This window comes from Aureobasidium pullulans, assembly GCF_000721785.1.
Source record: "Aureobasidium pullulans EXF-150 unplaced genomic scaffold scaffold_17, whole genome shotgun sequence".
Lineage (NCBI taxonomy): Eukaryota > Fungi > Ascomycota > Dothideomycetes > Dothideales > Saccotheciaceae > Aureobasidium > Aureobasidium pullulans.
In genome coordinates, this window is record NW_021941037.1 from 346,742 (window position 1) to 373,531 (window position 26,790).

The following is a 26,790-nucleotide window of genomic DNA, read 5'->3' on the forward strand; positions in this document are numbered from 1 at the left end:
ATAGTACTACGAGGTCATAATGCTCTGCGACAACTGCTTCCATCATTATGTTCAAGACAAATCGGGTTGTCTTTTACGTTGCACAATTTCCTGGACAGTTCGCGCAATGAAGTTTTTTCTTTCCCGTGACATACCTGTAGCATGAAGATATTGTTCATATCAGCCTAACCTCTTCTTACTCAGCAACCACTACTCCACGCTTGATTTCTCTCTCCCCAGCAAGACCTTCAGCACATACCATCAAAAGACAACACCATCTCCATACCTATCTTGTAATCTCAACTGCTTTTACGAATCGCTGTAACCAACGAAATCGATATTCGGAAGAAAAGAAACTCCTGCCTTGTAGCAGAATAACAAGAAGTCTAGCCTTTGAAAACTACAAACTCGTGACAAGATCGAGACACTAGAGTTCTACTTTATCTCTAGGTTCGGATAGAGGACCAAATTTCTCTGTCAAGATGCAAGATGTTTTTGACATCCACGCACATGTTCACTGAGAGCAGCTACTTGTGCACGCTTTCACTGGACAATCAAACTTGTACGAAAATTATCTCGCTTTCGGATAGTTTCTTTTCGGTGATCACCCTGCCCTTGAAAAGCTGTGATGAGATTTCAAGCATCCACGTTTAGAGTCTGAAGGTGTAGCTCTGCTGTACACAAAGACAATGCTGATCTCCTTATCTCCTCGTTTCCCTATCTCCTCATATCCCCATCTCCCATCTACCCACCCCAATCGCACCTCCATGCCTATCTTACCCCTCTCATCACCTCCTACGCACTTCCAACTTTCCTCCAAGCCAAAAACCTGCCCCGAAAATTCTCATCCGCGATTCCACCTCTCTCCACAACCTCATCGATATACCTCTGCATCTCCTCCACAAACCCCCGATGAACAGGCCCTCCTACCTTCCCCTTTGCAACTCTTAGTTTCCTCTCTATGATCCTATCACCGAGTTTTTCCAATTGCTCACGTCTTCGCTGTTGTCTAGCTTGTTGAACAGCTTTCCCCATTTCCGCCAATTTTAGGGTGTCGAAGTGGACGTTTTGGATTGTGGTAGTGTGGGGGACGAGGGAGGTATTTTCGACATCGATGAAGATGGTAGAGGGAGGCAAGGATAGAGATGAGTAGAGCAGCCATGTCAAATACTGCACACGTGTTTGGATGATCTTGCAGATATTGTTGTATTCGGATGTATGATTGCAAGCATTCGATCCACGTGGACAGTCACCATGGGCATTAGCCAGAAGTTGGATTTGCTCTGCCAGTTGACCATTGTAGATGTGGACGCGCAGCCAAGTGAGATTGTAGCATTCTTTTGCCAGGCGTCTGAGGTTTTCGTTTTGATGGCGTATGCGTTGTGTGTTGTTGCCGCGGAGGTTCTTAGATGGCGAGGTGTTGTGGGATAGCGAGGGCTCGAATCCATCTTCCAGGGCTTCGATGTTGACGTGTATCATTCCGATAGTACGCTTAGTGCGTGCATCCAGCGTGTTCAGGATATTGTGAAGGTCTTTAGCGTTGACGACGAAAGCATTCTGACGCCAGAAGTGTTGATGTGCCTCTTTCCAAACCGCGTGTTCTTTGGGTGGTAGCAGATTCAGAGTGGACTTTGAGAGGAAACAGCGTGCGTTTTCGTCGGATAAGAAAGAAGTGCACTGTGCCAACACATCTGTACCACCTTCTGCAGGATCTGAAATTTTAATCGTGCCAGTTGCACTGAACTTATTGGAGTATGCAGCCTTCCTCTTGTCGATGTTCTGTTCCAGAAATGCTTGGATACTGGTGCTTGCGAAGAGCTTTTTTGCAATTCGAGTCCGGAGTTCTTTGGCTTGCTTTGTGCGAAAGGTCGAGGGGTGAGCACGACGCTGGGAAGGCGACTCTAGACCATACTTCCGACGCAAAGACTGGTGTTGTTTCGTCTTCACTTTCCTCAGTGCCTTGGCCCAATCCTTAATCCACTTCCTTGCTTCCGTAGCTTCTTGATCGATATTCATTCTCTTTAGCATGGAGTCCGAGATTTGGCTTCGTTCAGAGAGAATGATGCTGGTATCACAAAACTGCTCGGGTACAGGGCTTGTGCTAGAGAGCAGTGGATTCAAGCGCACAGGCGGTCCAGGAAGTAGAGAGACAGGAATCACAGGTTCCACATCGGCTGTAATGTCGTCGAAATCGACCAGCCATTGAGACAATCCCTCATCATCGTATGAATCGTTCATGTGATAGACTGTGGAGCTATCGTCGTGTTCGAGATCAGGTCGTCCAGGATGTTGCGTCGATTTATTGCCCATAATGAGAGGTCGCGAAGATGATCGCCTGCGTTGGGCCAGTGCTTAAATCGCTAGCTTTTGACGACCAAGTCGGGCAGCCAGTGTGTGGAAGCGCGTGTTGGTGATAGAGAAAAAAGATCTGTCAAATAGTTAGTCGATGCAGGCTCCCACCAGATCATGCATGCAGCCGAACATGAAACAAAGCACTAACCTCTATTGCCTGAATCAGAAACAGACCTGTCAAATTTGATAGAATATTCGAAGAGGTGGAGCGTAACATGAGAACGCAATCAGGCAGCAGAAGGAGAAGAAGATTCCAAGATGAGAGTACCAACTCGCCAAGCTCTCGTCTCGGCGAAGAGGACGATTTGGGAAAGAACGTCACTTGTTAGAAGAAGCGATGGAAGAACAAGTCCAGGTAGGAAGATGCGAGGGTACCTGACCATACTACAATTTGAGAATTACCTATTTGAGTACACATGACTGCTTGTAAAGATCTGTCGACTTCTCAATGCTCGATACGATCTTTCTTCCCCTACGCTTACATAACGTACTGAGTATAGACAAAATGCAAAAGTACCACACTATTTACTTACTAGAAAATCGAAAACGCTACACGGGTATCCAAAACAACACGACACTTCTTCTTTCTTATCCTTCTCCTTCCATTATGTAGCACCACATACTAATAAGGCGCTCTGCTGACTCCTTCTCCGCCTTCAACATCTTCTTCGGTGCCGATAGATGACAATAGATCTCTAAGATCCTTCTTGCCATGTGTGCTAGCGGCGCCACCACCAAAGCCTCTGGCAGAACTCCTGCTTGCGACTCTTCTGCTGGCAGGTCTGGTGACCAAAGTCTCTTGTCGGCCTCTCTCGGAAGCAGGTGCTGAAGGTAAAGTACCGTTGGTCATGACTTCGCCACTATTGAGTCTGAGAGCAGGCGCAGGAGGTGGTTGCATGGTGTTTTGATAACCGTAAGCAGGATCCTGTGTTGCTGGGCGGTGAGGTGGTGGGGTATACTCGCTGACATCGTCATCGAGCTCACCGTCCTCGACGTCCATCATACTTTCGCTTGAGTCGTCTCCAGCGCCAGCACGATGCATAGACATGGCGGAGGAGGGCGGTGCTTGACCAGCGAGCACCCTCTTCAATTCTTCGACACGCATAGCACCTGAGTTTGTAACGCTGCTGGCAGCATCTCCGTGACCTGATGTACTATTACTAGGTCGTCGACCAGCAGGGCTGCGGCTAACAATGCGGCTTCTGACTTGCGAATGGCTGGTACCAGCTCTTGCAGGACCAGATCTAGAGGTGCCTCCATTTCCAAAAGTCTCAGATGTACTACGAGGGCTCTGGTAGGGGAACGTGTTCGCAGCGGCAAGCAAACGACGGTGATCGCCAAGGGCAACAAGGTTGGTTCCTGACGGGTGTGCAGATGTGGTCCCAGCACGTGAGCCACTCAAAGATGTCGACTTGGGCACTGCCGCTGCAACAGCTGCGAGAAGTTCGTCTTTAGACCAGACTGCCATAAGCTCATCGATGCATGATTGTGGAAGATCGGGCCTGGGTCTGCTGGGTGCGGCGAGGAAGTCGCTGGGAGCCAGAGACAAGGTAGGCAGGGAGAAACTGCGTCCAGGACTACCGGGCGTGCCAGGCGGTGAAGCGATGTTAGCGCTGTAAGCATCCGAGATACGCTCAATTAACTGCTCTCGGTGATCGAATGGCTTCAATGCCTGAGACTCAACGGTGTTTTCGGTCAACTGTGTTGGAGCAGAAGCAGCCACCTCAGCAATTCTTGCCAGTGACACCGCTGGAACCTGAAGGCCGTGTACCCAAATGCCGCTTTGCTGTCTGCGCACAATCTCTGCTTGAATTTCGTTTCCGACAACAGAGTGCTCGAAGTTGAACTTGTGAGCAACAGCCCAGAAGTACCCGTGGACTAGACTACCAAGTCTGACCTTGGCCTTGGGGTTCTCAATGGCCAGGATGTCTTCTTGAAGGCGGAAGATCATGGGCAGACCAGAGCGAGTGGCATTGATGCCGAGCTTGGCGACCATAGATGCAAGGAGATAATGCAAAAGCAGGAATTCATGGTCAGCTTCAGGGCGGTCGGCAAGATGCAGAGCGTCCTCGTAGATGGCAAGATGCAAAAGCTGCAAGAAGAAGGAACGACTCTTCTTAGCGCCACGACCACGTGCTGAAGCATTGGACACGGCTCTGCGAGCCATGTTGTTGCCGTTTGCATTGTCCCGCTTGTGCTTTTCAGGAGCAACCTTTATCTCAATCTTGGAATCCTTCTCGCGAGTTTCAAGGTCAAGCCAAGTGCATAAAGCATCCACATAAGCGACACGGACTGGACGGTAAGAGTCACGCAACAGCCATTGGGTTCCTTCCCAGACACCGATCGGCACAGGGTTTTGGTTCTTGGCAGCCTCGTTAGCGGAAGGACCATTTTTGTTAGCAACAATCAGAATGCGCTTGACTGAGTCGAGAGCAACTTCGCGAGCAGTGTCGAACGAGAAGAAGCCGTCAGTGTTGGGTCTTTCCTTCAATCCATTACTAGTTGCAGATTCGTGGGAAGCAGCACCCGGGTCTTCAATGGCATTTGCAGTGGCTGCAAGCATGTTGGCAGCAGTAGATGCAGGCTTGAGGCGGAGAAGGATGGCAGAAATCATGTCCGAGATTTGATCGGTATAGTAGACGTGCATGGCAAGGTTCACGATGCATTGGCGCAAATGAGTAAGCAGTTCGACTCTGACAGGCGAAGGAGTCTTGACAACCTCCATCACGGGCGACTTTGGCTTTTCGTTGGTCCCGTTCATGCTAGATTGGGTGGTTCCTAGCTGCAGTATCAGCAATACGTGCTGAACCAGGCCGAGGAGGATATCCATGACTGATAAGCCAATCAAGTTGATGTTTGAGCCAAGAACCTGCTCAACAATCACAGCCAAAACGACTTGCTGCTGCAAAGCGTCTTCGACAATGGGACTTTTGATCAGAATCTCGACAGCGCTGAACAAGACGACGAAGCGATCCTGGACCGGAGCACATTCGCATGCCAGCTTGACGAGACCAACGGACCAAGCATGGGGAGAATTGTGTTGAGCAATATATTCGAGCATGCTCAAGGTGGCCATGCGCACTTGACCACGGTTGTCGACATCGAACAGAGCCTTGAAGCATTGCATGGCCAGTACACCAGCTTCTTCTTCTGCATAGCGATCGGCTTCCTGAGCAGTGCCACCGGCAGCGCGAGGATCGCCTTCCTCTCTTGTATTCGTACTGCGAATGGTCTGCATGCTAGGACGAAGACCTTGCTGGGCGTGCTTCTGCTCGGCCAATCGCTCGTCGAGGGTGGTCAGGTATGCAGCATCCTGGGAATAGAGGTTGCGCAGAACGGCAGGCAAGAAGACAGTGATTTGACGGCCGGGATCGCTGGCGAGTGCTTGGGCTTTGGCGACACTGCGCAGAGCTTCAAGGCCAGCCTTGCGCAGCTTGAGGGCATCGCTAGAACCACCCGCCTCCTTGTTTGTCTTGTCGGCATATGTTGTCCATCTCTTGACCACATCGGCGAATTGTTGACGGTACTCGACATCGGCAGCGAGCGTAGCATGGTCCTGGTCGTGACAGAAGGCATCCCACACGGGTAGACATGCCTCAATCAAGCCAGTGTCGTTGGAGTGTCCCAAGACTTCTTGAAGGATTGTAAGGACGTGAGGCGCCAATAGGGGAAATGTGTCGACCGAGGAGATGCTGGACGAGTTGAGGAAGGCGGTAAGAATTCCTAAGGTGACATGTACCGCTCCTATCCTGCCCTTGTAGACGTCCGAGGCGGTGCGCTTTTCCAGAAAACTGCCAACCTTTGTGAGTTTCTCCCTGCGACTCGAGGCGTAGTAGACGAGATAGCTGAGTTCGCTGCCATTCGGTTTGGCCTCACTCGCCGTGGCTGCCGGGTTCTTGGGGAGCTTCGGATAGCACTTGAGGATCAAGACCTGATGTTTCGGCCGGCATTTCTGGCGGAGCGCGTTCATGTTGGCTGACAGATGGCGTGAGTCGTGCTTGTGTCCGACTTAGGCCTGCCGTGAGAGATAGATTGCCGCGTGCTTCGCCCTCTTTCGTGCTGTCTGAAAAAGTGGTCGAAGGGTATAACAGCCCGACTCCGTATGAGACACGGACACGTCGCGGAATGCGATCAACGACAAGGCCGGAAACGAGACAACCCAAGTCACTTCGTATATCGTAATCAAAGCCGTTCCCCCAATCCCAATCCCAAAAGTGGCTGGCCCGTTTGTTTCTTGGCAGCATGCGCGAACCGAACCCTTTGCTGCGTCATTTGCGCTCCGCACGTGTCGATGCAGTCAAGGCAGAAACAAGGGGCTTGTATCACAAGGAAAAACATGGCTTTCGTATATTCATGCCTATAGAAGTCGCTAGGCCATGGTGAGCCCTCCAGAGCAATGCCATCTGTATCTCTGCTCGTCGATAGAATAGAGATTATCTTCCTTGGAGTACCAAAAACGCCATCTTGTGCTCCGAAACAGAACTCGATCACTTGCTCGTCCAAAATCAAAACTCCTCAATATCCATAAACGTTATCCTTCACTTACGTGCCTCCGTTTCATGATTCGCTTCTCGTCACTTCTTCAAAGCTGCGTGTGTTTTTTGGCTTCACGCTTTCCACTGTTTGGTGCGCGATACATCGGATGCTGCTGCCAGCCGGGCATTTCAGGTTGCATCTAACGTCCTGCCATGCCCATGCCGAACCTAGCTGCTCCGATTTTGTGAAAGGTACCAATAGGTTGGAAGCCCCTGTATAGAGTCAGTGATTTGTTTGTGATCTTCATCCCGGGAAACTTACTTGGCAAGATCAATGCCGGCTTCGTCATCAGTGTCTGCACCATAACGCAATGATCCCATATTCTGTTGCATGCCGCCCATGTTATTCGTAGCATAGGCATGGCTGTTGAGAATGTTGCTGGTGTTGGGCGCAGCGCCCGCTTGCTGTTGGTTGTTACCGTTACCCAGCGCCTGCATAGGCGGACGCATCGAGTTAGGAGCGGGCATGCTTGACTGCTCACGCTGCTGCTGTGCTTGGGCCTGTGATTGCTCCTGCTGCTCTGACTGGTTCTGTTGTTGGTGCTGCTCGGGCTCTTGCTGCTGCTGTTGTGGAGGCTGCAGCTGAGGGGCGTTGAACGAGGGATTGGCAGGAATGCTCTGTTGTGTCGTCTCACGTTCGAAAGAAGTTCTCTCATTGCTCTCGGGTGGCATGCTGGTGATGATGTGCTCCTCTGGGTCAAATTCAAGCTTGGCGGAACGGCTGTGGCTGGTTGCGGGTCTAGGTATGCTGCGAGTTGGACTACCGTCAATACGGTCGGGAACGCCGCTAGGACGAGGAGGGGAGCTGGACTGGATGGCCGGCATGTCATCGTCCTTCTCGTCTAGTATACTCTTCTTGTCGACAGCGCTCTTGTCATCTTCGTCAAGGATCTTAACGTTGGCTCCAATTCCAAGCGGCTTGAACGACGAGAAGGGAGTTGCCTTTAGAGGACTAATGTCTGCGAGAGGGCGTAGTGGAGTGGAACCAAACTTCCAGAAGGGAGCAGGCGAGGAGAACTCCATGAAAGCAGAGGGGCGCTGAAGTGTCGAGGGAGGAACCAACTTCTGACTGCTGCGTACGGGGAACGGTGTGTCGAGAGGGCCGATGCGACCGTCGTCGTTGATGTACAGCGAGGGTGGCGATCCAGCAGCGTTGGCGACAGCGGTCAGATGGTTTAGAGTACTCTTGGCCGAAGGAGGGTAGACAAGTTCAGGGTCGTTATCGTCGAACTTGACGGGACGGCGAGAGCCTCGGTCGGGGGTATAAGCCTCGGTGGCGGTAGGGTACGACGACGGGTAGGTGTGCATCGGAGGGCTGTCACTCTTTTCAGTCTTACTGGGAATAGCGTGAACAGCACCATTCAACTTCTGGTGGGCGGAAGAGGGAGGATGCAACTGAGCAGGACTCGAGGGGTCGATCATGCCAGAAGGCAGAGGGTTTGGTCTGCGGCAGCCCTTCATGCCCTGACTGAGGAAAGTGTCGCGCTCCTTGGGCGAGATCATCCATTTCATGCCCTTTCCGGGCTCATCAGTGCGGCGAGCAATCTTCTCAAAGGCTTTGTTGAGACTGAGGTTGTGACGAATCGAGTTTTGCCAGCCGCTGGTGCTGTATCGGTAGAAGGCATAGTTCGCCATGATCCACTTGTAGATGTTGTTCAATGTCATCTGCTGCTCGGGGGTCGAAAGAATGGCCATGCCGATCAATTGGGCATATGAGTGGGGAGGCTTGAGGTCTTTGGCACTGTCTGCAGAGTAGTCAATCGACTCGGTTGACTCGAGCATGACACCGCGAGAGTAGCCACCGATCGAAACAGGTGAAGGACGGGTGCGTTGTGAGGTAGGAATGTTCATGCCGTGGTTGCGGATAGGAGTGCCCGGCACAGGGAATGATTGAGATTGTAGTCCAGCGTAGGAATGAGGGTGGACGCGGTGTCCGGTACTGCCATCGGGGAAGCTGGACGAAGGGTGCGTAGGACGGCGCACCGACGAAGAGGGACCAGGCATGTGGGACGACGGGTTTGGAGGTGGGTTGCCGCTACGGCCATCGGCTTCATGGTCCTCTTCTTCTGATGTGTATGTCTGACGGACAATGGCGTCAGCGAAGACGGGGCCATCGTCCTCATGGCGAGCGGTAGTGATAAAGGCCATCTGAGTACCACTGATGTCGATGACGCATCCAGAACGCAAAGCTGCCCGGTTACCACGCTTGAGCAGCTGAGTGTCGACTCGGAGGCCATTGCGACCGTTGACGGTGATGAACCACTTCTCCTGTTCGCTGTCGTACGAGATGACGGCGTGTAGGCGTGACACTTGTCTGTCAGGACCGAGATCGATCGAGATTCTTGACTTGGCCGACGGGTCGTTCGACTGGACAAGAGGAGAGTCAAGAGATTCGGCCTTCTCATGCGACTCGGGACGACCAATGTTGATCTCGACACCCTGAATGATGTATGTCCAGTTACGTCCGGCAATCTTGCCATAGCCAGGCACGTGCTCTCTTCCTTCGAGTAGGTCGTTCGAGAAGTCGTGTGTGGCATTTACTTGCTTATCCGAGACCTTGAGCTTGGAGATGACATCGACCTCGGAGGGAGTCGAGGGCTCGGTTTCGGCGTCGGATTGTTCGTTGGCCTCGGTGCCCTCGGTGTCTTCTCGCTCGTTAGCGCGAGCAGTCGTGACCTTTCTGCGCGTGGCTGCACGGCCATTGGAAGTCGGGGCATCGTTGGCGCGCGCTCGCTTGCGCGAAGTGCGCGACGGCGTAGCGATGGATTCGGGAGTGTCGGCGTCAGACACGTCGGCTGCCGTGGCTGTGGCTGCAGCGGCCACTTCGGCGGCCTTGCGCGCCGGTCTTGTGCGCCGATTTGACGGCGGCATGGTGATGTGTGTGGTGATGTTGACTGCAGGAATAAAGGGCGTGTTGTTTGGACGAGGACGTCGCTGTGTCGCGTCGTTGATGTCGGGTTGGAGCGGGAAAAAGCAAGCGAAGTGGAAAGCGATCGCGTCTCAGAGCGGGCCAAGAGTTTGCCTCCGCAAATTTGCGTGGGGACGAGGACGATGTAGAAAGAAGGCCTGATATTGTCGCTCTCGCTCTTGCTCTATTATTCCCTGCTTGTTTGCTGAATTTATCTCAGCTGAGACAGTGTCGTCGATACTGATAACCCTGCCTCTTCACAGTCGCTCAAAAAGCGCGGATCGTTGGGTATTTGACAAACAGACCTCGAGACGCCGTAAGCGAAGGACGTGCTGTTTACGTTGACTGACGCGCTCGATCAACAAAGGCTTTCCAACAATGGCTTTGTACTGCAGCTCTCCGTGAACCACTCGGGGATATTTGCAGACTGGAATCCACCTCTTTAACAGCTTTACTGAATATAGGGGCACAAAAAGGGTCAACGTTGTATCCGTTTCTATCACCTCCGCTGTCCGTTCGTTGTCAAAAGAGAGCACCTGTAAAAAGGCGTGCTGAGGCTGCCACCCTTGTGCGCCCGATCAAACCATCTGCTTGATGACGCTGACTGTTTTCCCCGCTTCCCACAAACTCAACCTTTGTTGACAAAAGTAAACATGGCTTTTATTCGGTCACCAACATTTTCAACTCTTTCTAGGTATCTCCTGTCAAAATGTCCTTGAAAGAGCTCTGATAAATTCTCGAAAGTGTCAAATCATTGGTGATGCAGTACAAGTCGTATCTAAGAATATCGGAACTGTTTCACCGTCCGCTAGCTTATCATCTCCGAGAGCTTCCTCGTCCACTCAGACCGCTCATCATCGTCCTATTGTAGCGAGCTGTACCAGTAGCAGTATGCCTGTGGAAACATATCGTTTTGCCAATCATCTTATAGAAAAACTGTCAGATGTGGCCAATCATTGGCGATGTTGTTCTTGCATTTTGAGCCGCCGGATGTTGTGCAGATGACCCTGTCTGACTTTGTCATGACCGACAGTGATGTATTCTCTGCTCTAGATATCGGTTCTAGTGTCGAGTCAGATAGCTTGAATGGTCTAGTAGTTGTTCGAGTTGGGTATATGTGCATATGTACCCCTATCGTCGTGGAGTGACAATTCTCGAACAACTGAAATTTCGCTGCCTTTTTGTTGTGCATATCCAAATGGAATTCAAGACCCACGTTGCCTTCTTTGAACTACAGAACATCGTTGATATCGGTCCATGTTTTTGCCATTCAGCATACAACACGAGCTGCTCTTCTAGAGCTCATACATATTACACACTCGAGAGACATCACTGTCGCTGAGAGCCCGAGTCCCGAGCTCAATCGGGACTAGTACAGTCTTGGCACAGCGACAAACTCCAAAACCTCCAAGGTCACCGAACCAACAACGCGTACTTCGACCATCGATTCCACCAACCAAACATATCATCCGAAGTTTTCTTTCTGTCGCGTCGTATATTCTGGAACCAATATACATAAATCATGGCCCCTGAGGACAAAGCTGCTGCTGGTCCAGCCGGAGCAAATGGAGTTGTCAAGAAAAAGCGCGTCGTCACCACCGCTGCAGACAGAGAGAGGGCCAAGCTCAAGGCCGAAGATGCAAGATGGAGAGCAGCCAAAACCCCTGATGCAAAAGCCTGGATCAATTCCACGAGGTTGTTGAGAGAGTCTTTCTCCATGAACAGAGAAGACATTCTGGCTCTCAAGGTCGGTCCCGCTACTCGACGTGATCTCTGGGCCAAAAGTGATGCTATGGGTCTGCATGTTGAAATGTTCGACACTAGATCACGCAAGGATGGACCATTGGAGAGCTACATTGTGATTGGACAACCTAGTTCGAGACATCTTGTGAATGACAAAGTCAGAGAGATTCAACGCCAAAACAAGAGAGCAATCCAGGAAGCCGAGGACGAGGCCGAGGAGGAAGACGAAACGAACGCTGGAGCCGATGAGCCCAAGAATCCAGCCGAGATGATAGATCCCTCCCTTCGCGAGCAACGAGCTCCTGTGGCTCAAATGATGCTACCTGGTGTTCGACAAGCCGCCAATCAGGGCAATGACATTTCTCAGCAACTGCCTCCCATCGATCAAACACCAAAGGCAACCGCCACTGAGACTGCCCAGATGGATCTCCCGAACGAGGATATTGAGGCAGCAAAGCAGCTCAGTGATCTCAAGGCCCAAGCTGTACCTGCAAGACCCGTCTTCCGCAAAGAGACTACCGAACAGGAACCTACTCTGCCAGGCGAGACTCCCCAAGTATCTGAAACTCTGCCACAAGACGAAGCATCAGGACTTCTCACTGCCGAAGAAGCCGCAGAGAGCGACCGTATTGCCAGCTGGGTATCCCAACAAGCTCAATCGGCTCAGACAGAAAAGGACATTGTCGACCCCACCGGATATTGGAAAATCACCTGCGCAGCAATCGCCGAACAACTAGGTTCCACCACCAACGAACTTACCCTAACCATCTACCTCGAGCCAACAAGACCTCAGAGCGACAACGATACCGATGATGAAAACCCCTCAGCCGTCTCCGAGAAGGACATCCCCGAGGCCGACCTCACAGAAGCTCAAAAGGCAAGACTCGGCACTTACCAACTCTGGGCCACCTTCGAACTAGGCCTCTACCAAGGCATCATCCGCTTCATGTCTCCTACAACTCCCAACACCACTCCTACCCAACGTACTGCTTTCGACTTGCTCCCCACCCAGCTTCCTTCCCTCACAAACCGCACTTTCCAATACAAGTGGCGCGGCCGCGAGACTTCCGACTCGGAAATCTCTGTCGAGGCTGAGAACGCAACACAATGGGTCAAATTCGAAGAAGACGGTGTTAATCTCACTGGTGTTTTCGAGAGCGAATATCTTGGCGAAACTGGATTTGAAGGACAAAAGGTTAGCAAGAGTGACAGCGCAAAGGTCCTTTTAGGCAAGGCTTGGAGTGAGGTTAGTCCCCAGGCTCATGAGGCCGAAGCTAAGCAGAAGGAGTGATTTTGCTAGAGCATGTGAAAGTGGTGGGTGTGTTTTGTAGCCGTTGAGATGCATAGATTTCCCATTCTTGCTTTGATACAAACCTTGGTATGAGAAGCTTTGCTCAAACTTCTACTCAATCGAACGTGCAATCTACGAACGATGGAAAAGGGCGTCACATACACACTGATCATGAGCTCTAGAATGAACGAAGAAGAGTGCTTGAGTGGGGAAACTGGCAACGTAGCCACATGAATGTATTTAAAGCTTCGTAAGAAAAAGGAAGAAGAAAATGCAACTTGCTAAAATCCTGTTGAAGTTTGAAGTTTGTGAAAATGCAAAGATGAAAAAGCTCTCCAACATCCTTCTCTTTTTGTCATCGTCCATCTCCAAAGAACATAAAAGGAATGATGCTGTCGTCAAGATGTTTCTCTCAATCCGATTCTTCAGGAACATCTTCCTCGGTGCCCATAAGTCCAATAGCCCAATGCACTCTAGCACTAGCTTTTGTCCTTACGAATTTCCTGTCGTTCTCGGCGTCCAATTCAGATAATCGTTGTCGGTTGGCTTCCACCTGACTATCGCCATATCGTCCGATTCTGAAATCGGAGAAAGTGGCTTTACGCACGCGAACGTGAGGAGGTCCCCTTCCAGCCTCTGCAGCACGGATCCAGCCGCTCTGACATCCTTCAGCGATGATACTGGCGGTAGCCCATCCACTGCGTCTGTTTGTTTCGAAAAGCCGCTCGACTAGCCAGGCTCGATGAGATGCATCTGTGTATTGTATGCCGGCGAAGAAGAGCGGGATGATCATATCGATCATCGCGGCGCCCATTTTGGGGTCGAGCGCACGGTCTTCGGGAGGTGGTTGGATGCCAGCGGCTATGCGGCCGATGGAGTAGGCGTACGGTTTTGTGGACTCTGCTGCTGCGGCTGCCGCGACATGGGCGGCTGGGGGCATGTGTGGGTGGTTACGGAGGGCGGCTATCATGGCCATGTTGTAGCATGTCCAGAATACGCTGATGTCCCAGGAGCGGTAGAGGAGGGCGGGGCCGAAGGGTGTGGGGAGGGGAGGTTGATATTCGGCATCTAGGGGTTGGAAGTAGGGGCCTAGACTTGCGGCTACGAAGTCTAGGGCGGCTTTTATACTGTTCCATTCTTGGACGGCGTTTGCGGTTGCGATGTTGAGATCGATGCTGTCATAGGCGTGTGAGGCTGTGCTTGCTGGCGAATGAGAGGCTCCTCTTGATTTGAACATGTTTGGTGGTGGTGTGGCTGATGCGTTGTTCGATGCACTGGACGTGCGTCTTCCGCTGTCGAGCGGTGAACCCATACTTGATTTCTCCACCTTCAGCTTTCTCTTCCTGTCCTTGACAGCAAAATCTGCGATGCGTGCGAGTAGCAGCACTACGTGGTCAAATGAGCCGTAAGGAGCATCGGCCTTGCCCAGCGGTGCTCGAGGTGGACAGTCGGTATATCGACTGTAGTCCATCCTATCTCCTGTCAGTACAAGTATTTCCGTAGACATGAGAACTGTACATACATGAGAGGGTCAGTGCTGATCAAGCTGTGATAAGCATCTTGCTTGCAATACCACCAATACAAGTCCTTCAAAGTGTCGTACGTCTCCAGATTGAACGGCTGTGGAGAAGGCATTGCTTCGCCTATGTGGCCATATCTGTCATAGCTGACTGCAGTACCGCATATTCCACCAACGATGTTTTCGTCAGCCTCGTACATCTGATCCAGTAGTATGTCCTGTGGTGATTGATCTGGCGAGATCTGTGGGATACCCGTGGCTGAAAATCGTGGCATCTGCTGATCTTGTCTCGCTTTATCAGACTTCAACTGCTTGAAAGTCTTGGTCATTCCGGCAAAGTCCATTTCCACCACCAGTTGTCGAGCACCATTCAAATGACTTTGCCAATTCGCGTGATTTGCTGCCATGCATTCGTAGTAGCCAAGCAATAACGACGCCGCAAAGACGGGCACTGATAATCGTTTCTTCGGATTGCCAACGCAATTGTGAATTCTCTTTAGCGCATATGCGTAGTGCTTGAGCGAGGGTGTCTCAGAAGCACCCTGGATTTTAGCTATTTGTAGACTCGAAATTGCGAGCATTGACTGTAAAAGGCCCTGGTGGTGCAGTGCTGCCATAGGCAAAGTATGCGTCCAGATGCACTTCCGTACCATAGGCATACTCTTGCTGTTAGCGGAGGAGTTTAGTCGCCAGATTTGCCTTGCTGAGGTAGTCAAGACTGCAGCAGTTTCCTGGAGGAAGTGGGCAAATACTCTCGCCGTGGCTGGGTTCTTCAACGGGTTAGCAACATGCTCAGGCCGGTAGCTATCCATGGCGCCGCTGAAAACAAAGGTGTCGAAATGTCGAGAATCCATCCTGGCCCCACTGAGTCCATATTGACCGTAATTGCGTCCTTTCGATCCGTGGATGTTCTGAGCGTCGAAATCGGTGTCCATATCATACATTTCATCCTCTGTGTCCACATCGTAGTAATCCTCGTCGTGGACTTCGATGGCTGCCTCATCCAGAACACCACTGCGTCCCAGCTGTGTTTGCAGAGGAGCATTATTAGTCATTGTCGGTATATTCTGAGGTTGTGATTGATGATTCACAGGCTGTGATCGTTCTGGATTTCCACCATATCCATAGGGTAGACCACCTGGTGGGGTTGGCGTTGCTTCTGGTATGTTGGGACTGATGAAACCTTCCCCGTGCCATTGATGCGGAACACCTATTGGCTGCTGATCATCTGTGACATATGCATTAGACCAAAGAACTGGTGTGAAATGGCCCTGTCCATCTTGCTGCCAGCCCGTAGTGGAGTATTGTTCCATGTAAGGTGAAGCCTCCGGGATAGATTGGTACAGTGTTGGGTTTGGTGGACCACTATCCACTGGAACGCCCTGAGAAAATGACGAGCTCCTGTCAAGAAATGGTGCTCCAGCAAGTTCGGGTGACCGTTCGAATCGGGTTGGTTGTTGTGGCATGCCATGTACCATTGGGTCAAAACCATGATGCTGAGTTATTGATGGAGATTGTTGCTGATCCAACATATCTCCAGCGGCTCCATACTGCTGTGACATCTGGGAAGCGACAGACAGCGAGCGCGGCTGCGAGCCAGAGTGTGGAGGATATGCTCCATGGTGGCCATGCTCATTAGGAATTCCCGTGAGTCCAGCGTCAAAAGTTATGGTCGCTCCGCCATGAGGTAAGTATTGGAAATCAGCAGGCTTGAAGACAACCCGTTGGTTGTAACCCTCACACTGCCGTTTAGATTTCATGCAATTCTTGCATACAGGTTTTCCTTCGTCGCACTTGATTCTGCGTTTTCGACACGTGAGACAACCCGTCTTTGTCCTCTTTCGAGCGGACCTTGCGGCATCAGAGCTGGCCGCCTGCGCGCTGGCCGCCTCGCGACCCACGGACGCGCCGCCGTTCTCCTGTTTGAAAGTACTCATCCCGTAGCAGTCTTAGGTTGATTGCCCAGGGTTATCTGGAATTCCAGATGGGAAAACGCGCATAGTAGACCTTCGCGGAGACGTGAGGTGCAAATAAGGATGCCCGCGCATACACCAATTACACAGGTGATTTGGTGGGGAGGCACTGGCCACTCGCCGCTGTACAGAAGTCGGGACGTGCCACAGAGGGATCGCGATGTCAGGAGATCCTTCAGAAAGTGGCCAGCGACCAGGCGTGAAAAGAGTGTGGTGTTGATAGACGTTTGCTGGAGGAGCGAGTACAAGACGAGAGGTGTGCACTTTGAGGAGAGAGGCACGATGGCCAGGTCCGCTGCGTCTATCTGTCAACGGTTCCAACGGCGTCGAAACGGCTTTGCTTGTCCCGGCCGCACGAAGGATCCGTGGATGTGCCGACCGTGTGCACAGTGAGGGTGGATTATGTTATGACCGTGCCGCCCCGCCTTCATGTAATTACTTCGAGTGCCCTGATTGATGGTATCTATGTAGCTAGGGAGGGCTAGATGAGACCGGCACAAGGATGAGGGCGCGATTAATTTGTGAGGTTGGTTGCGCCTTCCACCGACTACAAGAATTACCGAGGCTGGCGTGGGGAAACAGATAGAGAAATACCTACTAATGTTACGCTCGATACGCCCGTACTACCTATCATGTAGGAGCTAGCATATTGCACACTCCTTCAATTCCAACTCGCATATATGCACCACTTACACACTGTTTGAGGATTGATTGCCGACAGCATCTGACATGTGACAGTCCAGTGCTGAGGATGCTGCCGAGACTTTTCTGTGCACAAAGTAAACCCTGAGACCCTGACGTGCCCTGGGTTCGCATTAGAAGAAGAACAGTTCACTGCACCCACGTGGCAGAATTCTACATACGGTGATACGGCATACCTTAATGTCACTGAGGTGTGGTGATTTGCTGTGTGGCCTGGAGATCATCTCTGAGTTCCTGCTTAAGCAATGCACGAATGAGGAAGGCTGAAAGTCGCTTGAAGCATGATAGATTGGATGGCTTTGCTGACGAATCGACCCCTCGAACGAAGTATTTCTGCCATGTTTTTCTGGCGATCAGAGAAGCAAAGTAACCTTCTTTTGTCACTCTATGGGAAACCGTACTACAGTGCTCGGCTCTGACTGCTTGTTCAATGTTTCCATTGTGCCATTATTCAACGTCTTCGCAAGCTTTGCCTGTTTGTTTTAGGGGCAGGTCGGAATGGATTTCATCAGGTAAAGAGAATGGACCTTTAGGTGATCGTGGATTATAAAGCTTTTAGATTCCGGCGAGATCTCAATGACTCGGGCAAAAAGCTACCAACGACTGTTGAAATTCGAGAGGGACCGTGAGAACTCGTATCGCTATCGCAATGCAACCTTACTTCTCACACGTGAAAACCATCACACTCTTGGAGCTGATCAGACACAATGCTACCCATTGTACATGATGATATGAGCGAGATCATCATATCGAGATAGATACCCACGCTCGACAAATGCTGTCTGATCGTCCGATATGGGTAGATAAGACAATGCAGAAGTTGTTGCAAGGCCAGCTTGAATTGCTGCGAGACTCTCGAGAAGAAGTTTCAACGACGGAAGCTACCTTTGTGCTCATCTTGCAAGTCTTCACAGCGTTCGTGGTGGAACACGCCCGAGGACTGGTTTTGGTCGAATATCCAGAGCGCTCTGCATCACTGTAAGGTACGTGTGAAAGATGCCAGAACTGCTTCGATCCGGAAACCGATCCGACACGGATGCATGATCCGTGTTCAAAGAAGCCAGTATTTTGCTGACTTTGAAGCGCCGAACCTTGAAGACAGATGTAGTTCAAAGGATTGACAGGCTTCACACTGCAACGGTGCTAATATTACTTGGTCCGCGGTTTATTGTGCGAACATCGAATGATGTGGTCTGATGATGGCAGAGGCGGCCTCTAGTAGTCATCCTGCTTGCTGCAACTCAGCACATCGCAACATGCAAGACCTGCTGTTAGCCTGCACTGAGCAGAGATTCCCTGTGAGGATCACATCTCGAGAATGACGCGACGGACAAAGTGTCTAACGAAAACCACGGTTTTGCACGTGCCTATCGTCAGCGGCTGCTCTTTTGAAATCGCCGACTGGGTGCCGGAGGGAGCCGGGCGCCGGCCAAGCCTCTGCGCCTCTGCCGCTGCTCTGCTCGAGACAACAGGTGGTGATCAATTCTGGAAGGCTTCTTTTGAGCAGCCGAAATACGAACGTCAAGGTGAAGGTGAAAGGTGCTTTTCAAAACGCAAAACATCCTTCACGACTGCCGGAGGTGCCGGGTGAGTACGTATCTACGCCTGTACTTGTAGATCTATTGCGAAATACCAGTGTCTTGGCACCTGCTGCTGAGCCTCCCGTTTTCAGCAAAATTTAACCACCGGACTGCGGCACTCTCCACGGACCCTCACTTCGCACTCTAAACCTGATATCGAAAAGATTGACAAGAACTTGTGGATACTCACACAGCACAACCCCCAGACACCGGCAGAATTGAAGACTCTACCGGCGGCGTAGCCAAACGCTTGTTCGTGGAATGGGCGTTGCACTCGACTTCTTCATCCGACGATGGTGGATAAATTCGAATTGGTATAACCAAATGATGTCATGTTCTATACCCCGACGGCGGAGAGTTTGACTCCTTGGGGCCCCAGTGTCGTGTCCCACAATAGCATGCGGGCTGGGGTTAGAATATAAAGGTAGTGGAGCCCTCAGAAGAGCGCTTTTGGTACTCTCAGATCAGACGAGACTTCAGCACAGGAGGCTGGATATCTTTCATCATGTATACGATTTCAAACATCTACGTTCTGGCAGCCTTTGGCACAATTGGTGGTGCCCTCTTCGGTTTCGATGTCTCCTCTATGAGCGCCTGGATCGATCAAGAGCAATACCTCGAATATTTCAATCATCCTAACTCGAATCTGCAAGGAGGTGTAAGTATGGCTTTCCCCATGATTTGAAACTGGTGTTGACCAAATTTCAGATTACTGCTTCCATGTCAGGAGGATCTTTCCTTGGAGCCCTCGCAGCTGGATTTATCTGTGATGCCATCGGTCGTCGCTACTCATTGATGGTTGCATCCGTTATCTGGATAATTGGTTCCGCAATTCAATGCAGTTCTCAAAATGTGGCTCAACTTATCATTGGCCGACTCATCAGCGGTCTCGCCGTTGGTATTACCTCTTCTCAAGTTTGCGTGTACCTGAGCGAACTTTCGCCCGCAAAGATAAGAGGACGCATTGTTGGCATCCAGCAGTGGGCGATTGAATGGGGAATTTTGATCATGGTAAGTTGTTGGCAGTCAAATTACGGAAAACGGGTGGTGAGCCACTAGATGAGATTTGGGGTTTCCCGAAGTCCTACCTGGAATTCGACTGTCAAGATGTAAAGTACTATCTGGTCTGGCATACGATTCTATAGGGAGCCTACATTATTTGCCGGTCATGGTTGGCTCTCTACGGAAATCAGCTGGGCTTTGATAGTTCTCTGCATCTCGACAGTTTGTATACTCTGGTGGCTCATCATCCATAGTTCTGTACTGTTCTACACGCAAAAACGATGCTAATCATGTTCCTACCTCATAGTTCTTGGTCGCCTATGGCTGTGCCAAAGGCGTTAGCGGCCCATCTGCTTTCCGCATCGCTTGGGGTGTTCAAGGTATCCCTGCCTTTATTCTGCTCGGCTCTCTATTCTTCTTCCCTGAGAGCCCTCGTTGGCTCGGATCTAAGGGTCGCTGGCAAGAGGTTGAGAACACTTTGGCCCTTCTACACGCAAAGGGCAATCTTGACGATCCTGGCGTACAAGCTGAGCTTCTTGAGATTCGCGAGGCCGTTGCTGCCGCTCAGAACACTGAGGGTGTTTCTTTCTTCGGACTGTTCGGAAAGAAGATGTGGAGACGTACTTTGTGCGGTACCACTGTTCAGATGTGGCAACAACTTCTCGGAGGCAATGTTGCCATGTACTGTAAGTTTTGACTTTTAAGGAGCAACGTGTATCAGTATTGACATCTCACAGACATCGTCTACGTCTTCCAGATGGCCGGACTTGGCGATCAGACTCTCACTTCATCGATTATTCAATAGTGAGTTTCCCCGTCCCGTTTTATCCTCTTCATTCCTTAACTTTACCTCGATACTGACTGCATGTACAGTGTCATCTTCCTCGTCACGACCGGCATCATTCTTCCATACATCGACAGAATCCCTCGCCGCCTGCTTCTTTTAACTGGATCTATCGTATGCTGCATTTGTCACTTCACTATCGCAGGCCTCATGGCAAGTTATGGCCACCATGTTTCCGAAATCAACGGCAACACAATTCTCAGATGGCAGGTCAACAATGACACTGCTGCCAAGGGTATCATCGCCGTCAGTTACATTTTTGTTGGGTTCTATGGATTTACATGGGCTCCCTGTGGGTGGATCGTGTCCTCAGAGGTGTTCCCTCTCAAGTACCGCGCTACTGGCGTCGGTCTCTCTGCTGCCACTAACTGTATGATTGTGTGAATGCCCCCAGTCGAAGACCACATCGCTGATTCAATTTGCAGGGATTTTCAACTTTGCCCTTGCGTACTTCGTTGCACCGGCCTTTACCAACATCCAGTGGAGGACCTACATCATCTTCGGCGTTTTCTGCTTCGCCATGACCATCCACATCTTCTTCATGTTCCCTGAGACCCATGGAAAGACACTTGAAGAGATTGATGTCCTCTTCGACGCCAACATTCCCCCATGGAAGAGCAGCCAAGTCAAGAGCCGCTTCAGCGAAAGAGTGGACACCGTCATCCGCAAGGGCTCCGTCACCGAGCACGTCGAGAACGAAGCTGATGACAAGAAGAGCTCTGAATTTGCTCTCCAGAAAGAGAGTGTCTAGATGTTTCAAGCTGGGCTTGATTTCACATACATGGTTTTAATGCTATAGAATTGGTTTGGGGTTGCATATTTCTTGACCAGGGGTCGGAAAATCATAGATTTGGAGTTATACGAATATAGAAGATATGGCTTTAGATTTGATACCTATTTTATTGGTTTACAACGCATTTCTACAAACTCGACTCTCTTACCCCATGCAAGGCTTTTAGTACCCTGTCGCAAGGCATGACGTTTTGACAATTGAGCCTAAGAGCCTGCACTTGGTCGAACTCTCTCAGAATAGCCATACTAATGTCAAAATCATCTTGCCTTTTGACAGCTAATCTGGTGGCCACTTCACATTGGGAGAGGCGGAGATCGTGATTCCTCCGCCCCGTCTATGTGCTCTTTGTCACAACAGAAGAGCCACAAATGCCGATACCATCGTTTGACACTCTATCTGCTCCCTCGCACATCTCTGAAAGTGATCATGAGAATGCATGATATGTTTCCGATTACTTGGCTTGTCCAATGAGGGAGCTACGTCGAATTCCAAGACTTCTCTTCGGACTGCTACAAAGATGTTCGTACTCACTAGCAACCCATCTACAATCATGAGTATGCACAGCTTCAAAGTGAGCAAAAGCTTACATGAAACCACTTCAGCGTCAGTCAGCAACGCCAAAGCCACGTTCGTACCTTCCCAAAATTCTTCAAAATTTTCATGTACCTCTACAACATTCATACCACACCTCAAGCAGCTTCAAAAGAAGCGCCCAGATGGCAAAAGAGATGATTCCGCCCGGGTTCGAACCGGGGACCGCCTGTGTGTTAGACAGAAGTGATAACCAACTACACCACAGAACCATGTGCTTGATGACAAGAAGAAGATGTGAGCGCCTATGTTTCTGTTTTCTGCCGTGGGCAGGGCATGAGGCAGAGTCGAGGTGTCCAGAGAGGTTATCGTCAGTGTCAGGCAGTGGTCGGACAGGTGGAGGACTCAGGTGTGGATTGAACGAGCCGAAACGTTCAAGAAAACTCCGAAGGAAGCCACGGGTCTTGAACTCGTACCTAAACAGAGGCCGACACACGTAGAGCCCGCCTGAGCATTGGTTCGCGGTGCTGTCCTTGACCAGAACACTCAAACACCGACCTCGGTTCCCTTTACCTTGCAATATCCGCTGAATATGCTCATCAATCCATGTACAATCCAGGCTGTCTTGTCAAGTCTTGGTATACCCTTGGCTTGGAAATGGGTTCTACCGCCAAGTTGTTTCCTGGACGGCGAATTGTTGTGAGTAGAAATTGTGTTTCTCTTCAGTTGTCGCGTCAGGCCGGCGTCGGGGATGCCAAAGGCAACGGCTAAAGTGGAAATGCGCCTCGCCCACCTATATCTTGAATGGCGACGCAGGCTACTGCGTATGAACAAGCAATTTGGCGACGGTAGCAATATCGTATATTCAAAAGTTAGTCTCGAACGGACGTGGTTCTGGCGGTGGGTGCTGTTGAGCAATAAAGTGGAAGGCGCAAAGTGTTCGAGTAGCGTCACTCGGTGGATTTGATTTGCCCCGAGGGCCAGCCGTGCGACCTTCCTATTCCTTCGGAGGTGGAATTTTTCTCTCGAACATCCTCTCACCTTTGACAGAACATTCGTTTTTCGACGAAATACGTTTCGTCTCTGCTTGCTTGCATCAACATGCAGCAGGATCCATCGAGCCAGGAGTACGCGGACGAGGTTGCTCGTCTCCGCGCGAGCGAGTCTGACTCTGATGCTGAGCTTTTGGTAAGTTTTTGATATCGAATCGCACAGCCATGACCTTTGACTTTCTTTTATTCCTCAACACTCAAAGGGTCGGGAGTCTTGATCGAAGGTTAAGGCTAATGCTATACACAACGATGGAATGCTGTTGTCCTGACTTTCGACCATTGTAGGAAAATCTAGGCTACAAGCCAGTTTTGTAAGTTGAGATGATCTTAGCTCTATTTGAACCTTGCTCATTCTTTCAAAGGCATCGATCTTATACGCTTTTCCATAACTTTTCTACAACCTTTGGTAGGTCCTGGAACAGAAGTCGGGACCAAAACCCGCCAAACTGACCTCAGCGCAGCGGCATTGTATTTTGTAGGAGGTGTTCGGGTTACCTTCTCGACAGGTATTAGCGCCGGTGGTAACCTTGCCTATTGGTGAGCGTTTTCAGATCGCTGTGTCGCGCTCCGACTAATGCATAGGCAGGACGAGCTATATCGTGACTTGCGTCTTCACCTTCATTACAGCAGCCGTCATTGCTGAGATATGCTCCTCTCTACCACTTGCTGGATCTATCTACCTCTGGGCTGCTGAGGCTGGCGGGCCCAGATTTGGTCGCTTCTTTGGCTTCATTGTAGCTTGGTGGAGCACCACGGCATGGACAACCTTCTGCGCAAGTAACACTCAGGGCGCGGTCAATTACCTTCTGGCTGAGATTGTGGTGTTTGATGTCGACTATCCCTCGGACTCTGACCACATCAAGTACCGCGCTGTGCAATGGGCTGTTACCGAATTCATGCTGGCAGTAGCTTGCATTGTAAACCTGCTTCCGCCCAAGTTTTTCCGTTGGATCTTCTATGCTTCCTCGAGTATGGTCGTATTGGACTTCATTCTCAATATGATCTGGCTTCCCATTGGAGTGGCTCAAACATATGGCTTCCGCACCGCGCATGAGGCTTTCATGACCACCTACAATGGCACCGGAGCTCCTGCTGGCTGGAACTGGTGTCTTTCTTACCTGGCTACTGCTGGTATCTTGATTGGATTTGATGCTTCTGGCCATGTGGCTGAGGAGACCAAGAATGCCAGTGTGAATGCTGCTAAAGGAATTTTCTGGAGTACCGTCGTCAGTGGCATTGGCGGCTTTATTGTCGTGATTATGTTCTTATTCTGTGTGGTAAGTGATGCCAATGCAGATGTACTTGAATAGAAGTTGCGGTGAAATCGAGCTCCTGCTTCCCAGAACAACCTTTTGCATGCCTGTCGGAAGGCACGAGCAGTTTGGTCATGATGAGATGTCCAGAGAGAGCAGCGCTCTGCGCTATTCCTTGATATCATCCTCTATGACACATACACTCTGCAATGCGATAGCTGATTGCGAAGGCTGACGGACTTGATTTTGTCGCAATTCTTCCGTTCATACATCTGCGTCAGGATCTTGACAAAATTGACAAACGCTGATTATCTTCTAGCCTGACGCGGACACCTTCTTCCAGTTCGGCTCTGAGCAGCCATTTGTACCACTCTATGCCGTGGTCCTTGGTCAGGGCGGACATGTATTCATGAACGTCGTCTGTGTCGTAGCACTTTGGTTCAACACGGCAATTGCGGTGCTCGCCGCTTCCAGATTGGTCTTTGCTGTCGCCAGAGATGGCGTTCTCCCCTATTCCGGCTGGGTATCTCAAGTTTCCAATGGCCAGCCTAAGAACGCCGTCATAGTCGTTTGGGTCGTTTCAGCCATTGTCAGCTGCACAATCCTTCCTTCCAGCACTGCGTTCACCAGCCTGGTTTCAGCCGCAGGTGTCCCATCCGCAGCGGCATATGGTCTGATCTGCCTTTCCAGACTCATCCTTACGCCAAAAACATTCCCCAAGCCCAAGTGGAGTCTTGGAAGACTCAGCAAACCATTCCAATTTATCGCTGTCTTCTTTAACGGCTGGGTCGTTGCCGTGTTGTTCTCGCCGTATGCTTTCCCAGTCACTGCAGGAAATCTGAATTATGCCCCGGTGATCATGGGAATTGTTACAATCTTCGCCATTGTTTCATACTTCATCATCCCGGCGGAGAGATGGCTGCCGAGTCATAGAATCCAGCAGACACTCGAGGCAGAAGGACCAAAGTCACTTCGTGTGGAAACAATCGCTCACGACTAGAGCCGAGTCTTCACGAGCGACAAGATTTGTACATATGGCTCAGAAACTCGCCATGTAATTACTAAAAGTTAATATCACACTTGCACAGCATTTTGTGTTTTTTTACTCGCAAAGGTGAACTGCACCGACTACACCGCCAGTCTGGTTCCTTGTAAGCACGACTTGGTGATCCTAAGGCATGTGTTGACCATCAATGTACAAACTTCAAGCGAAGGATGACAATGTCTCACCAAACCAAGCGACTTCGGAGGCCGTGTTGTGAAGCGACAATGATTCGATGAACATATGTTGTTTTACGGATACACGCATGCAGCTGCAGACTGTTCGAGCGCGGTGGATAAGCAGGAGGTAAAGCGCGCAGTGGTGCCATCCAGCATCCTGTTTGTGTGTTGCAGCGACACAAGACACAGACAACGCGTATCTTACAAGAGACGGTAACCATGAGCTGATATACCTATTCAGAACAAGCAAGACACGAAGCACGAGATTACGTGCCAGTCGTCAGCAACAACGAGCTCTCCGGCAGCGATACGGAAGAGAGACGGGATACGAGCGGAGAAGATGCACGCTACCGGCCGCGGACGACTCGGACTCGAGACATGGGTGTGAAGTCCCTTGTCACGGTGTCGTCACCCTCGAGTCCTCCGAGGCGCACCGGCGTGCTTTCATGTAGCGCCGGAAGTTGTTGGTGTAAAAGAGTCTCGGGCATTTCGGAATGGTGCTCGCGAATGAAGTGGTTCCACGTCGCAAGAGCTCTGAGGCTCAGCAGTGAAAACATGCCTCTGGAGATGAGTGTTTTAGAACCGATGGAAAGCAAAAGAGGGGGGCCAGCTCAGGAGAAAGGTGACTGGCTTGGCGCACTTTAGCGCGGAGGAACTAAGGGCAACAGCCAATAAGTTGGCTCTACGCCTCGTTAGTGCGACATTTTTGGCTTTTCCCGCGTTATCTCTGCGTAGACTTTGCTTGCTTGCTTCGCGATTGCTTGCTGCGCTGCTGCTGCTGCTCACAGCGCCGTCTGCTGCCGTCGAGCGCGACGACCTTTACAGCGACGAACCCTTCTCTAGTCACAGCTCTCTCCAGCCAAGGCCTTCAACAGTCCAGGCATGCAAAGAGACTGCGGTGTCAGGGCCCTGGGTCAAACAACAACGTCCGGCACTCAATGTTATTTTTCTTCGCCAGTCGCGAAAAGAAAAAAGAATAATGCAAGGGCTCGGTCACGTGTTGTTGGAGGGTGTGGAAGTTGGAAGGCGCGTCTGTGTGGCCTGCGGGCATTTTGGGTGCACACTGACTCCTCTCTCACCCAACTCTCACTCTTCCACACCTTGTCGCCAATGCCTCTAACCGTCGCCTGATTCCCTTTCTGCCGTTGCGCCTTTCGTCGTCGCTGTCGCACACTTCTGCCAGCCATTTTCGCCAAACTCGGCACCGATCTCTCATCCTCCCGTCTTCTCTTGACCCATTCTCGACCACCAACGCCTTCTGCACGCAGTCGTCCTTGTCCTTTCCACCTGTTCTCGTAGTCAAGAGCCTTCCATCAGTGTTGGTCGACTTTATCAGTCCTCGTCGAGCCCAGCGCAACACCGCGCAAGGCTTTCGTGAATTAATCATCCCTTTCCACAGCCTCGACATTCCTGGCCTCCAGCGACATGCGTTGCAGACACGATCCGACACCGCGCACGACATAGAAACCCCCCAACCACTATCTCTGCATGACGACAATAGGTAGCTGGATT

The 26,790-nt window shown here is 50.9% G+C and overlaps 8 protein-coding genes across 8 annotated transcripts; 4 read left to right on the forward strand and 4 right to left on the reverse strand.

The window, feature by feature from the left end:
- Positions 1-583: 583 nt before the first annotated feature.
- M438DRAFT_70351 (uncharacterized protein) lies at positions 584-2,420 on the reverse strand. The gene has a single exon (XM_029910271.1). The coding sequence runs from the start codon at positions 2,287-2,289 to the stop codon at positions 775-777; it is 1,515 nt and encodes a 504-aa protein (XP_029757973.1). The 5' UTR covers positions 2,290-2,420; the 3' UTR covers positions 584-774.
- Positions 2,421-2,845: 425 nt separating this feature from the next.
- On the reverse strand, positions 2,846-6,347 carry M438DRAFT_347862 (uncharacterized protein). Its single transcript, XM_029906002.1, has one exon. The coding sequence runs from the start codon at positions 6,299-6,301 to the stop codon at positions 2,954-2,956; it is 3,348 nt and encodes a 1,115-aa protein (XP_029757974.1). The 5' UTR covers positions 6,302-6,347; the 3' UTR covers positions 2,846-2,953.
- Positions 6,348-6,837: 490 nt separating this feature from the next.
- On the reverse strand, positions 6,838-10,218 carry M438DRAFT_70359 (uncharacterized protein). Its single transcript, XM_029910272.1, has 2 exons — positions 7,129-10,218; positions 6,838-7,079 (listed from the first exon to the last, which is right to left on the reverse strand). The coding sequence occupies exons 1-2, from the start codon at positions 9,735-9,737 to the stop codon at positions 7,007-7,009; spliced, it is 2,682 nt and encodes an 893-aa protein (XP_029757975.1). The 5' UTR covers positions 9,738-10,218; the 3' UTR covers positions 6,838-7,006.
- Positions 10,219-11,276: 1,058 nt separating this feature from the next.
- Positions 11,277-12,856, forward strand: M438DRAFT_347864 (uncharacterized protein). The gene has a single exon (XM_029906003.1). The coding sequence runs from the start codon at positions 11,297-11,299 to the stop codon at positions 12,806-12,808; it is 1,512 nt and encodes a 503-aa protein (XP_029757976.1). The 5' UTR covers positions 11,277-11,296; the 3' UTR covers positions 12,809-12,856.
- Positions 12,857-13,007: 151 nt separating this feature from the next.
- Positions 13,008-16,559, reverse strand: M438DRAFT_323991 (uncharacterized protein). The gene is made up of 2 exons (XM_029903037.1): positions 14,331-16,559; positions 13,008-14,280 (listed from the first exon to the last, which is right to left on the reverse strand). Exons 1-2 carry the CDS (start codon positions 16,262-16,264, stop codon positions 13,221-13,223), a joined length of 2,994 nt encoding a protein of 997 aa, XP_029757977.1. The 5' UTR covers positions 16,265-16,559; the 3' UTR covers positions 13,008-13,220.
- A 2,156-nt stretch (positions 16,560-18,715) lies between these two features.
- On the forward strand, positions 18,716-21,345 carry M438DRAFT_347867 (general substrate transporter). Its single transcript, XM_029906004.1, has 6 exons — positions 18,716-19,240; positions 19,291-19,593; positions 19,892-20,270; positions 20,322-20,388; positions 20,458-20,798; positions 20,854-21,345. The coding sequence occupies exons 1-6, from the start codon at positions 19,088-19,090 to the stop codon at positions 21,177-21,179; spliced, it is 1,569 nt and encodes a 522-aa protein (XP_029757978.1). The 5' UTR covers positions 18,716-19,087; the 3' UTR covers positions 21,180-21,345.
- Positions 21,346-22,001: 656 nt separating this feature from the next.
- On the forward strand, positions 22,002-22,390 carry M438DRAFT_347868 (uncharacterized protein). Its single transcript, XM_029906005.1, has one exon. It carries the CDS (start codon positions 22,025-22,027, stop codon positions 22,250-22,252), a length of 228 nt encoding a protein of 75 aa, XP_029757979.1. The 5' UTR covers positions 22,002-22,024; the 3' UTR covers positions 22,253-22,390.
- Positions 22,391-22,560: 170 nt separating this feature from the next.
- On the forward strand, positions 22,561-25,357 carry M438DRAFT_70435 (amino acid transporter). The gene is made up of 6 exons (XM_029910273.1): positions 22,561-22,940; positions 23,090-23,115; positions 23,167-23,210; positions 23,266-23,341; positions 23,391-24,081; positions 24,377-25,357. Exons 1-6 carry the CDS (start codon positions 22,854-22,856, stop codon positions 25,055-25,057), a joined length of 1,605 nt encoding a protein of 534 aa, XP_029757980.1. The 5' UTR covers positions 22,561-22,853; the 3' UTR covers positions 25,058-25,357.
- The last annotated feature ends 1,433 nt before the right edge of the window (positions 25,358-26,790 follow it).

Excerpts from the sequence above, each read along its gene's own strand:
- M438DRAFT_70351 (XM_029910271.1), bottom strand. The coding sequence starts at position 2,289 with ATGGGCAATAAATCGACGCAACATCCTGGACGACCTGATCTCGAACAC.
- M438DRAFT_347862 (XM_029906002.1), bottom strand. The coding sequence starts at position 6,301 with ATGAACGCGCTCCGCCAGAAATGCCGGCCGAAACATCAGGTCTTGATC.
- M438DRAFT_70359 (XM_029910272.1), bottom strand. The coding sequence starts at position 9,737 with ATGCCGCCGTCAAATCGGCGCACAAGACCGGCGCGCAAGGCCGCCGAA. Across the intron at positions 7,080-7,128 it reads GCCGGCATTGATCTTGCCAA|GGGCTTCCAACCTATTGGTA; the intron begins GTAAGTTTCCCG and ends GACTCTATACAG.
- M438DRAFT_347864 (XM_029906003.1), top strand. The coding sequence starts at position 11,297 with ATGGCCCCTGAGGACAAAGCTGCTGCTGGTCCAGCCGGAGCAAATGGA.
- M438DRAFT_323991 (XM_029903037.1), bottom strand. The coding sequence starts at position 16,264 with ATGAGTACTTTCAAACAGGAGAACGGCGGCGCGTCCGTGGGTCGCGAG. Across the intron at positions 14,281-14,330 it reads ATCAGCACTGACCCTCTCAT|GATGGACTACAGTCGATATA; the intron begins GTATGTACAGTT and ends GACAGGAGATAG.
- M438DRAFT_347867 (XM_029906004.1), top strand. The coding sequence starts at position 19,088 with ATGTATACGATTTCAAACATCTACGTTCTGGCAGCCTTTGGCACAATT. Across the intron at positions 19,594-19,891 it reads AATGGGGAATTTTGATCATG|TTCTTGGTCGCCTATGGCTG; the intron begins GTAAGTTGTTGG and ends CCTACCTCATAG. Across the intron at positions 20,799-20,853 it reads TCTCTCTGCTGCCACTAACT|GGATTTTCAACTTTGCCCTT; the intron begins GTATGATTGTGT and ends TTCAATTTGCAG.
- M438DRAFT_347868 (XM_029906005.1), top strand. The coding sequence starts at position 22,025 with ATGTGCTTGATGACAAGAAGAAGATGTGAGCGCCTATGTTTCTGTTTT.
- M438DRAFT_70435 (XM_029910273.1), top strand. The coding sequence starts at position 22,854 with ATGCAGCAGGATCCATCGAGCCAGGAGTACGCGGACGAGGTTGCTCGT. Across the intron at positions 23,116-23,166 it reads CTAGGCTACAAGCCAGTTTT|GCATCGATCTTATACGCTTT; the intron begins GTAAGTTGAGAT and ends ATTCTTTCAAAG. Across the intron at positions 23,211-23,265 it reads TAACTTTTCTACAACCTTTG|CGGCATTGTATTTTGTAGGA; the intron begins GTAGGTCCTGGA and ends ACCTCAGCGCAG.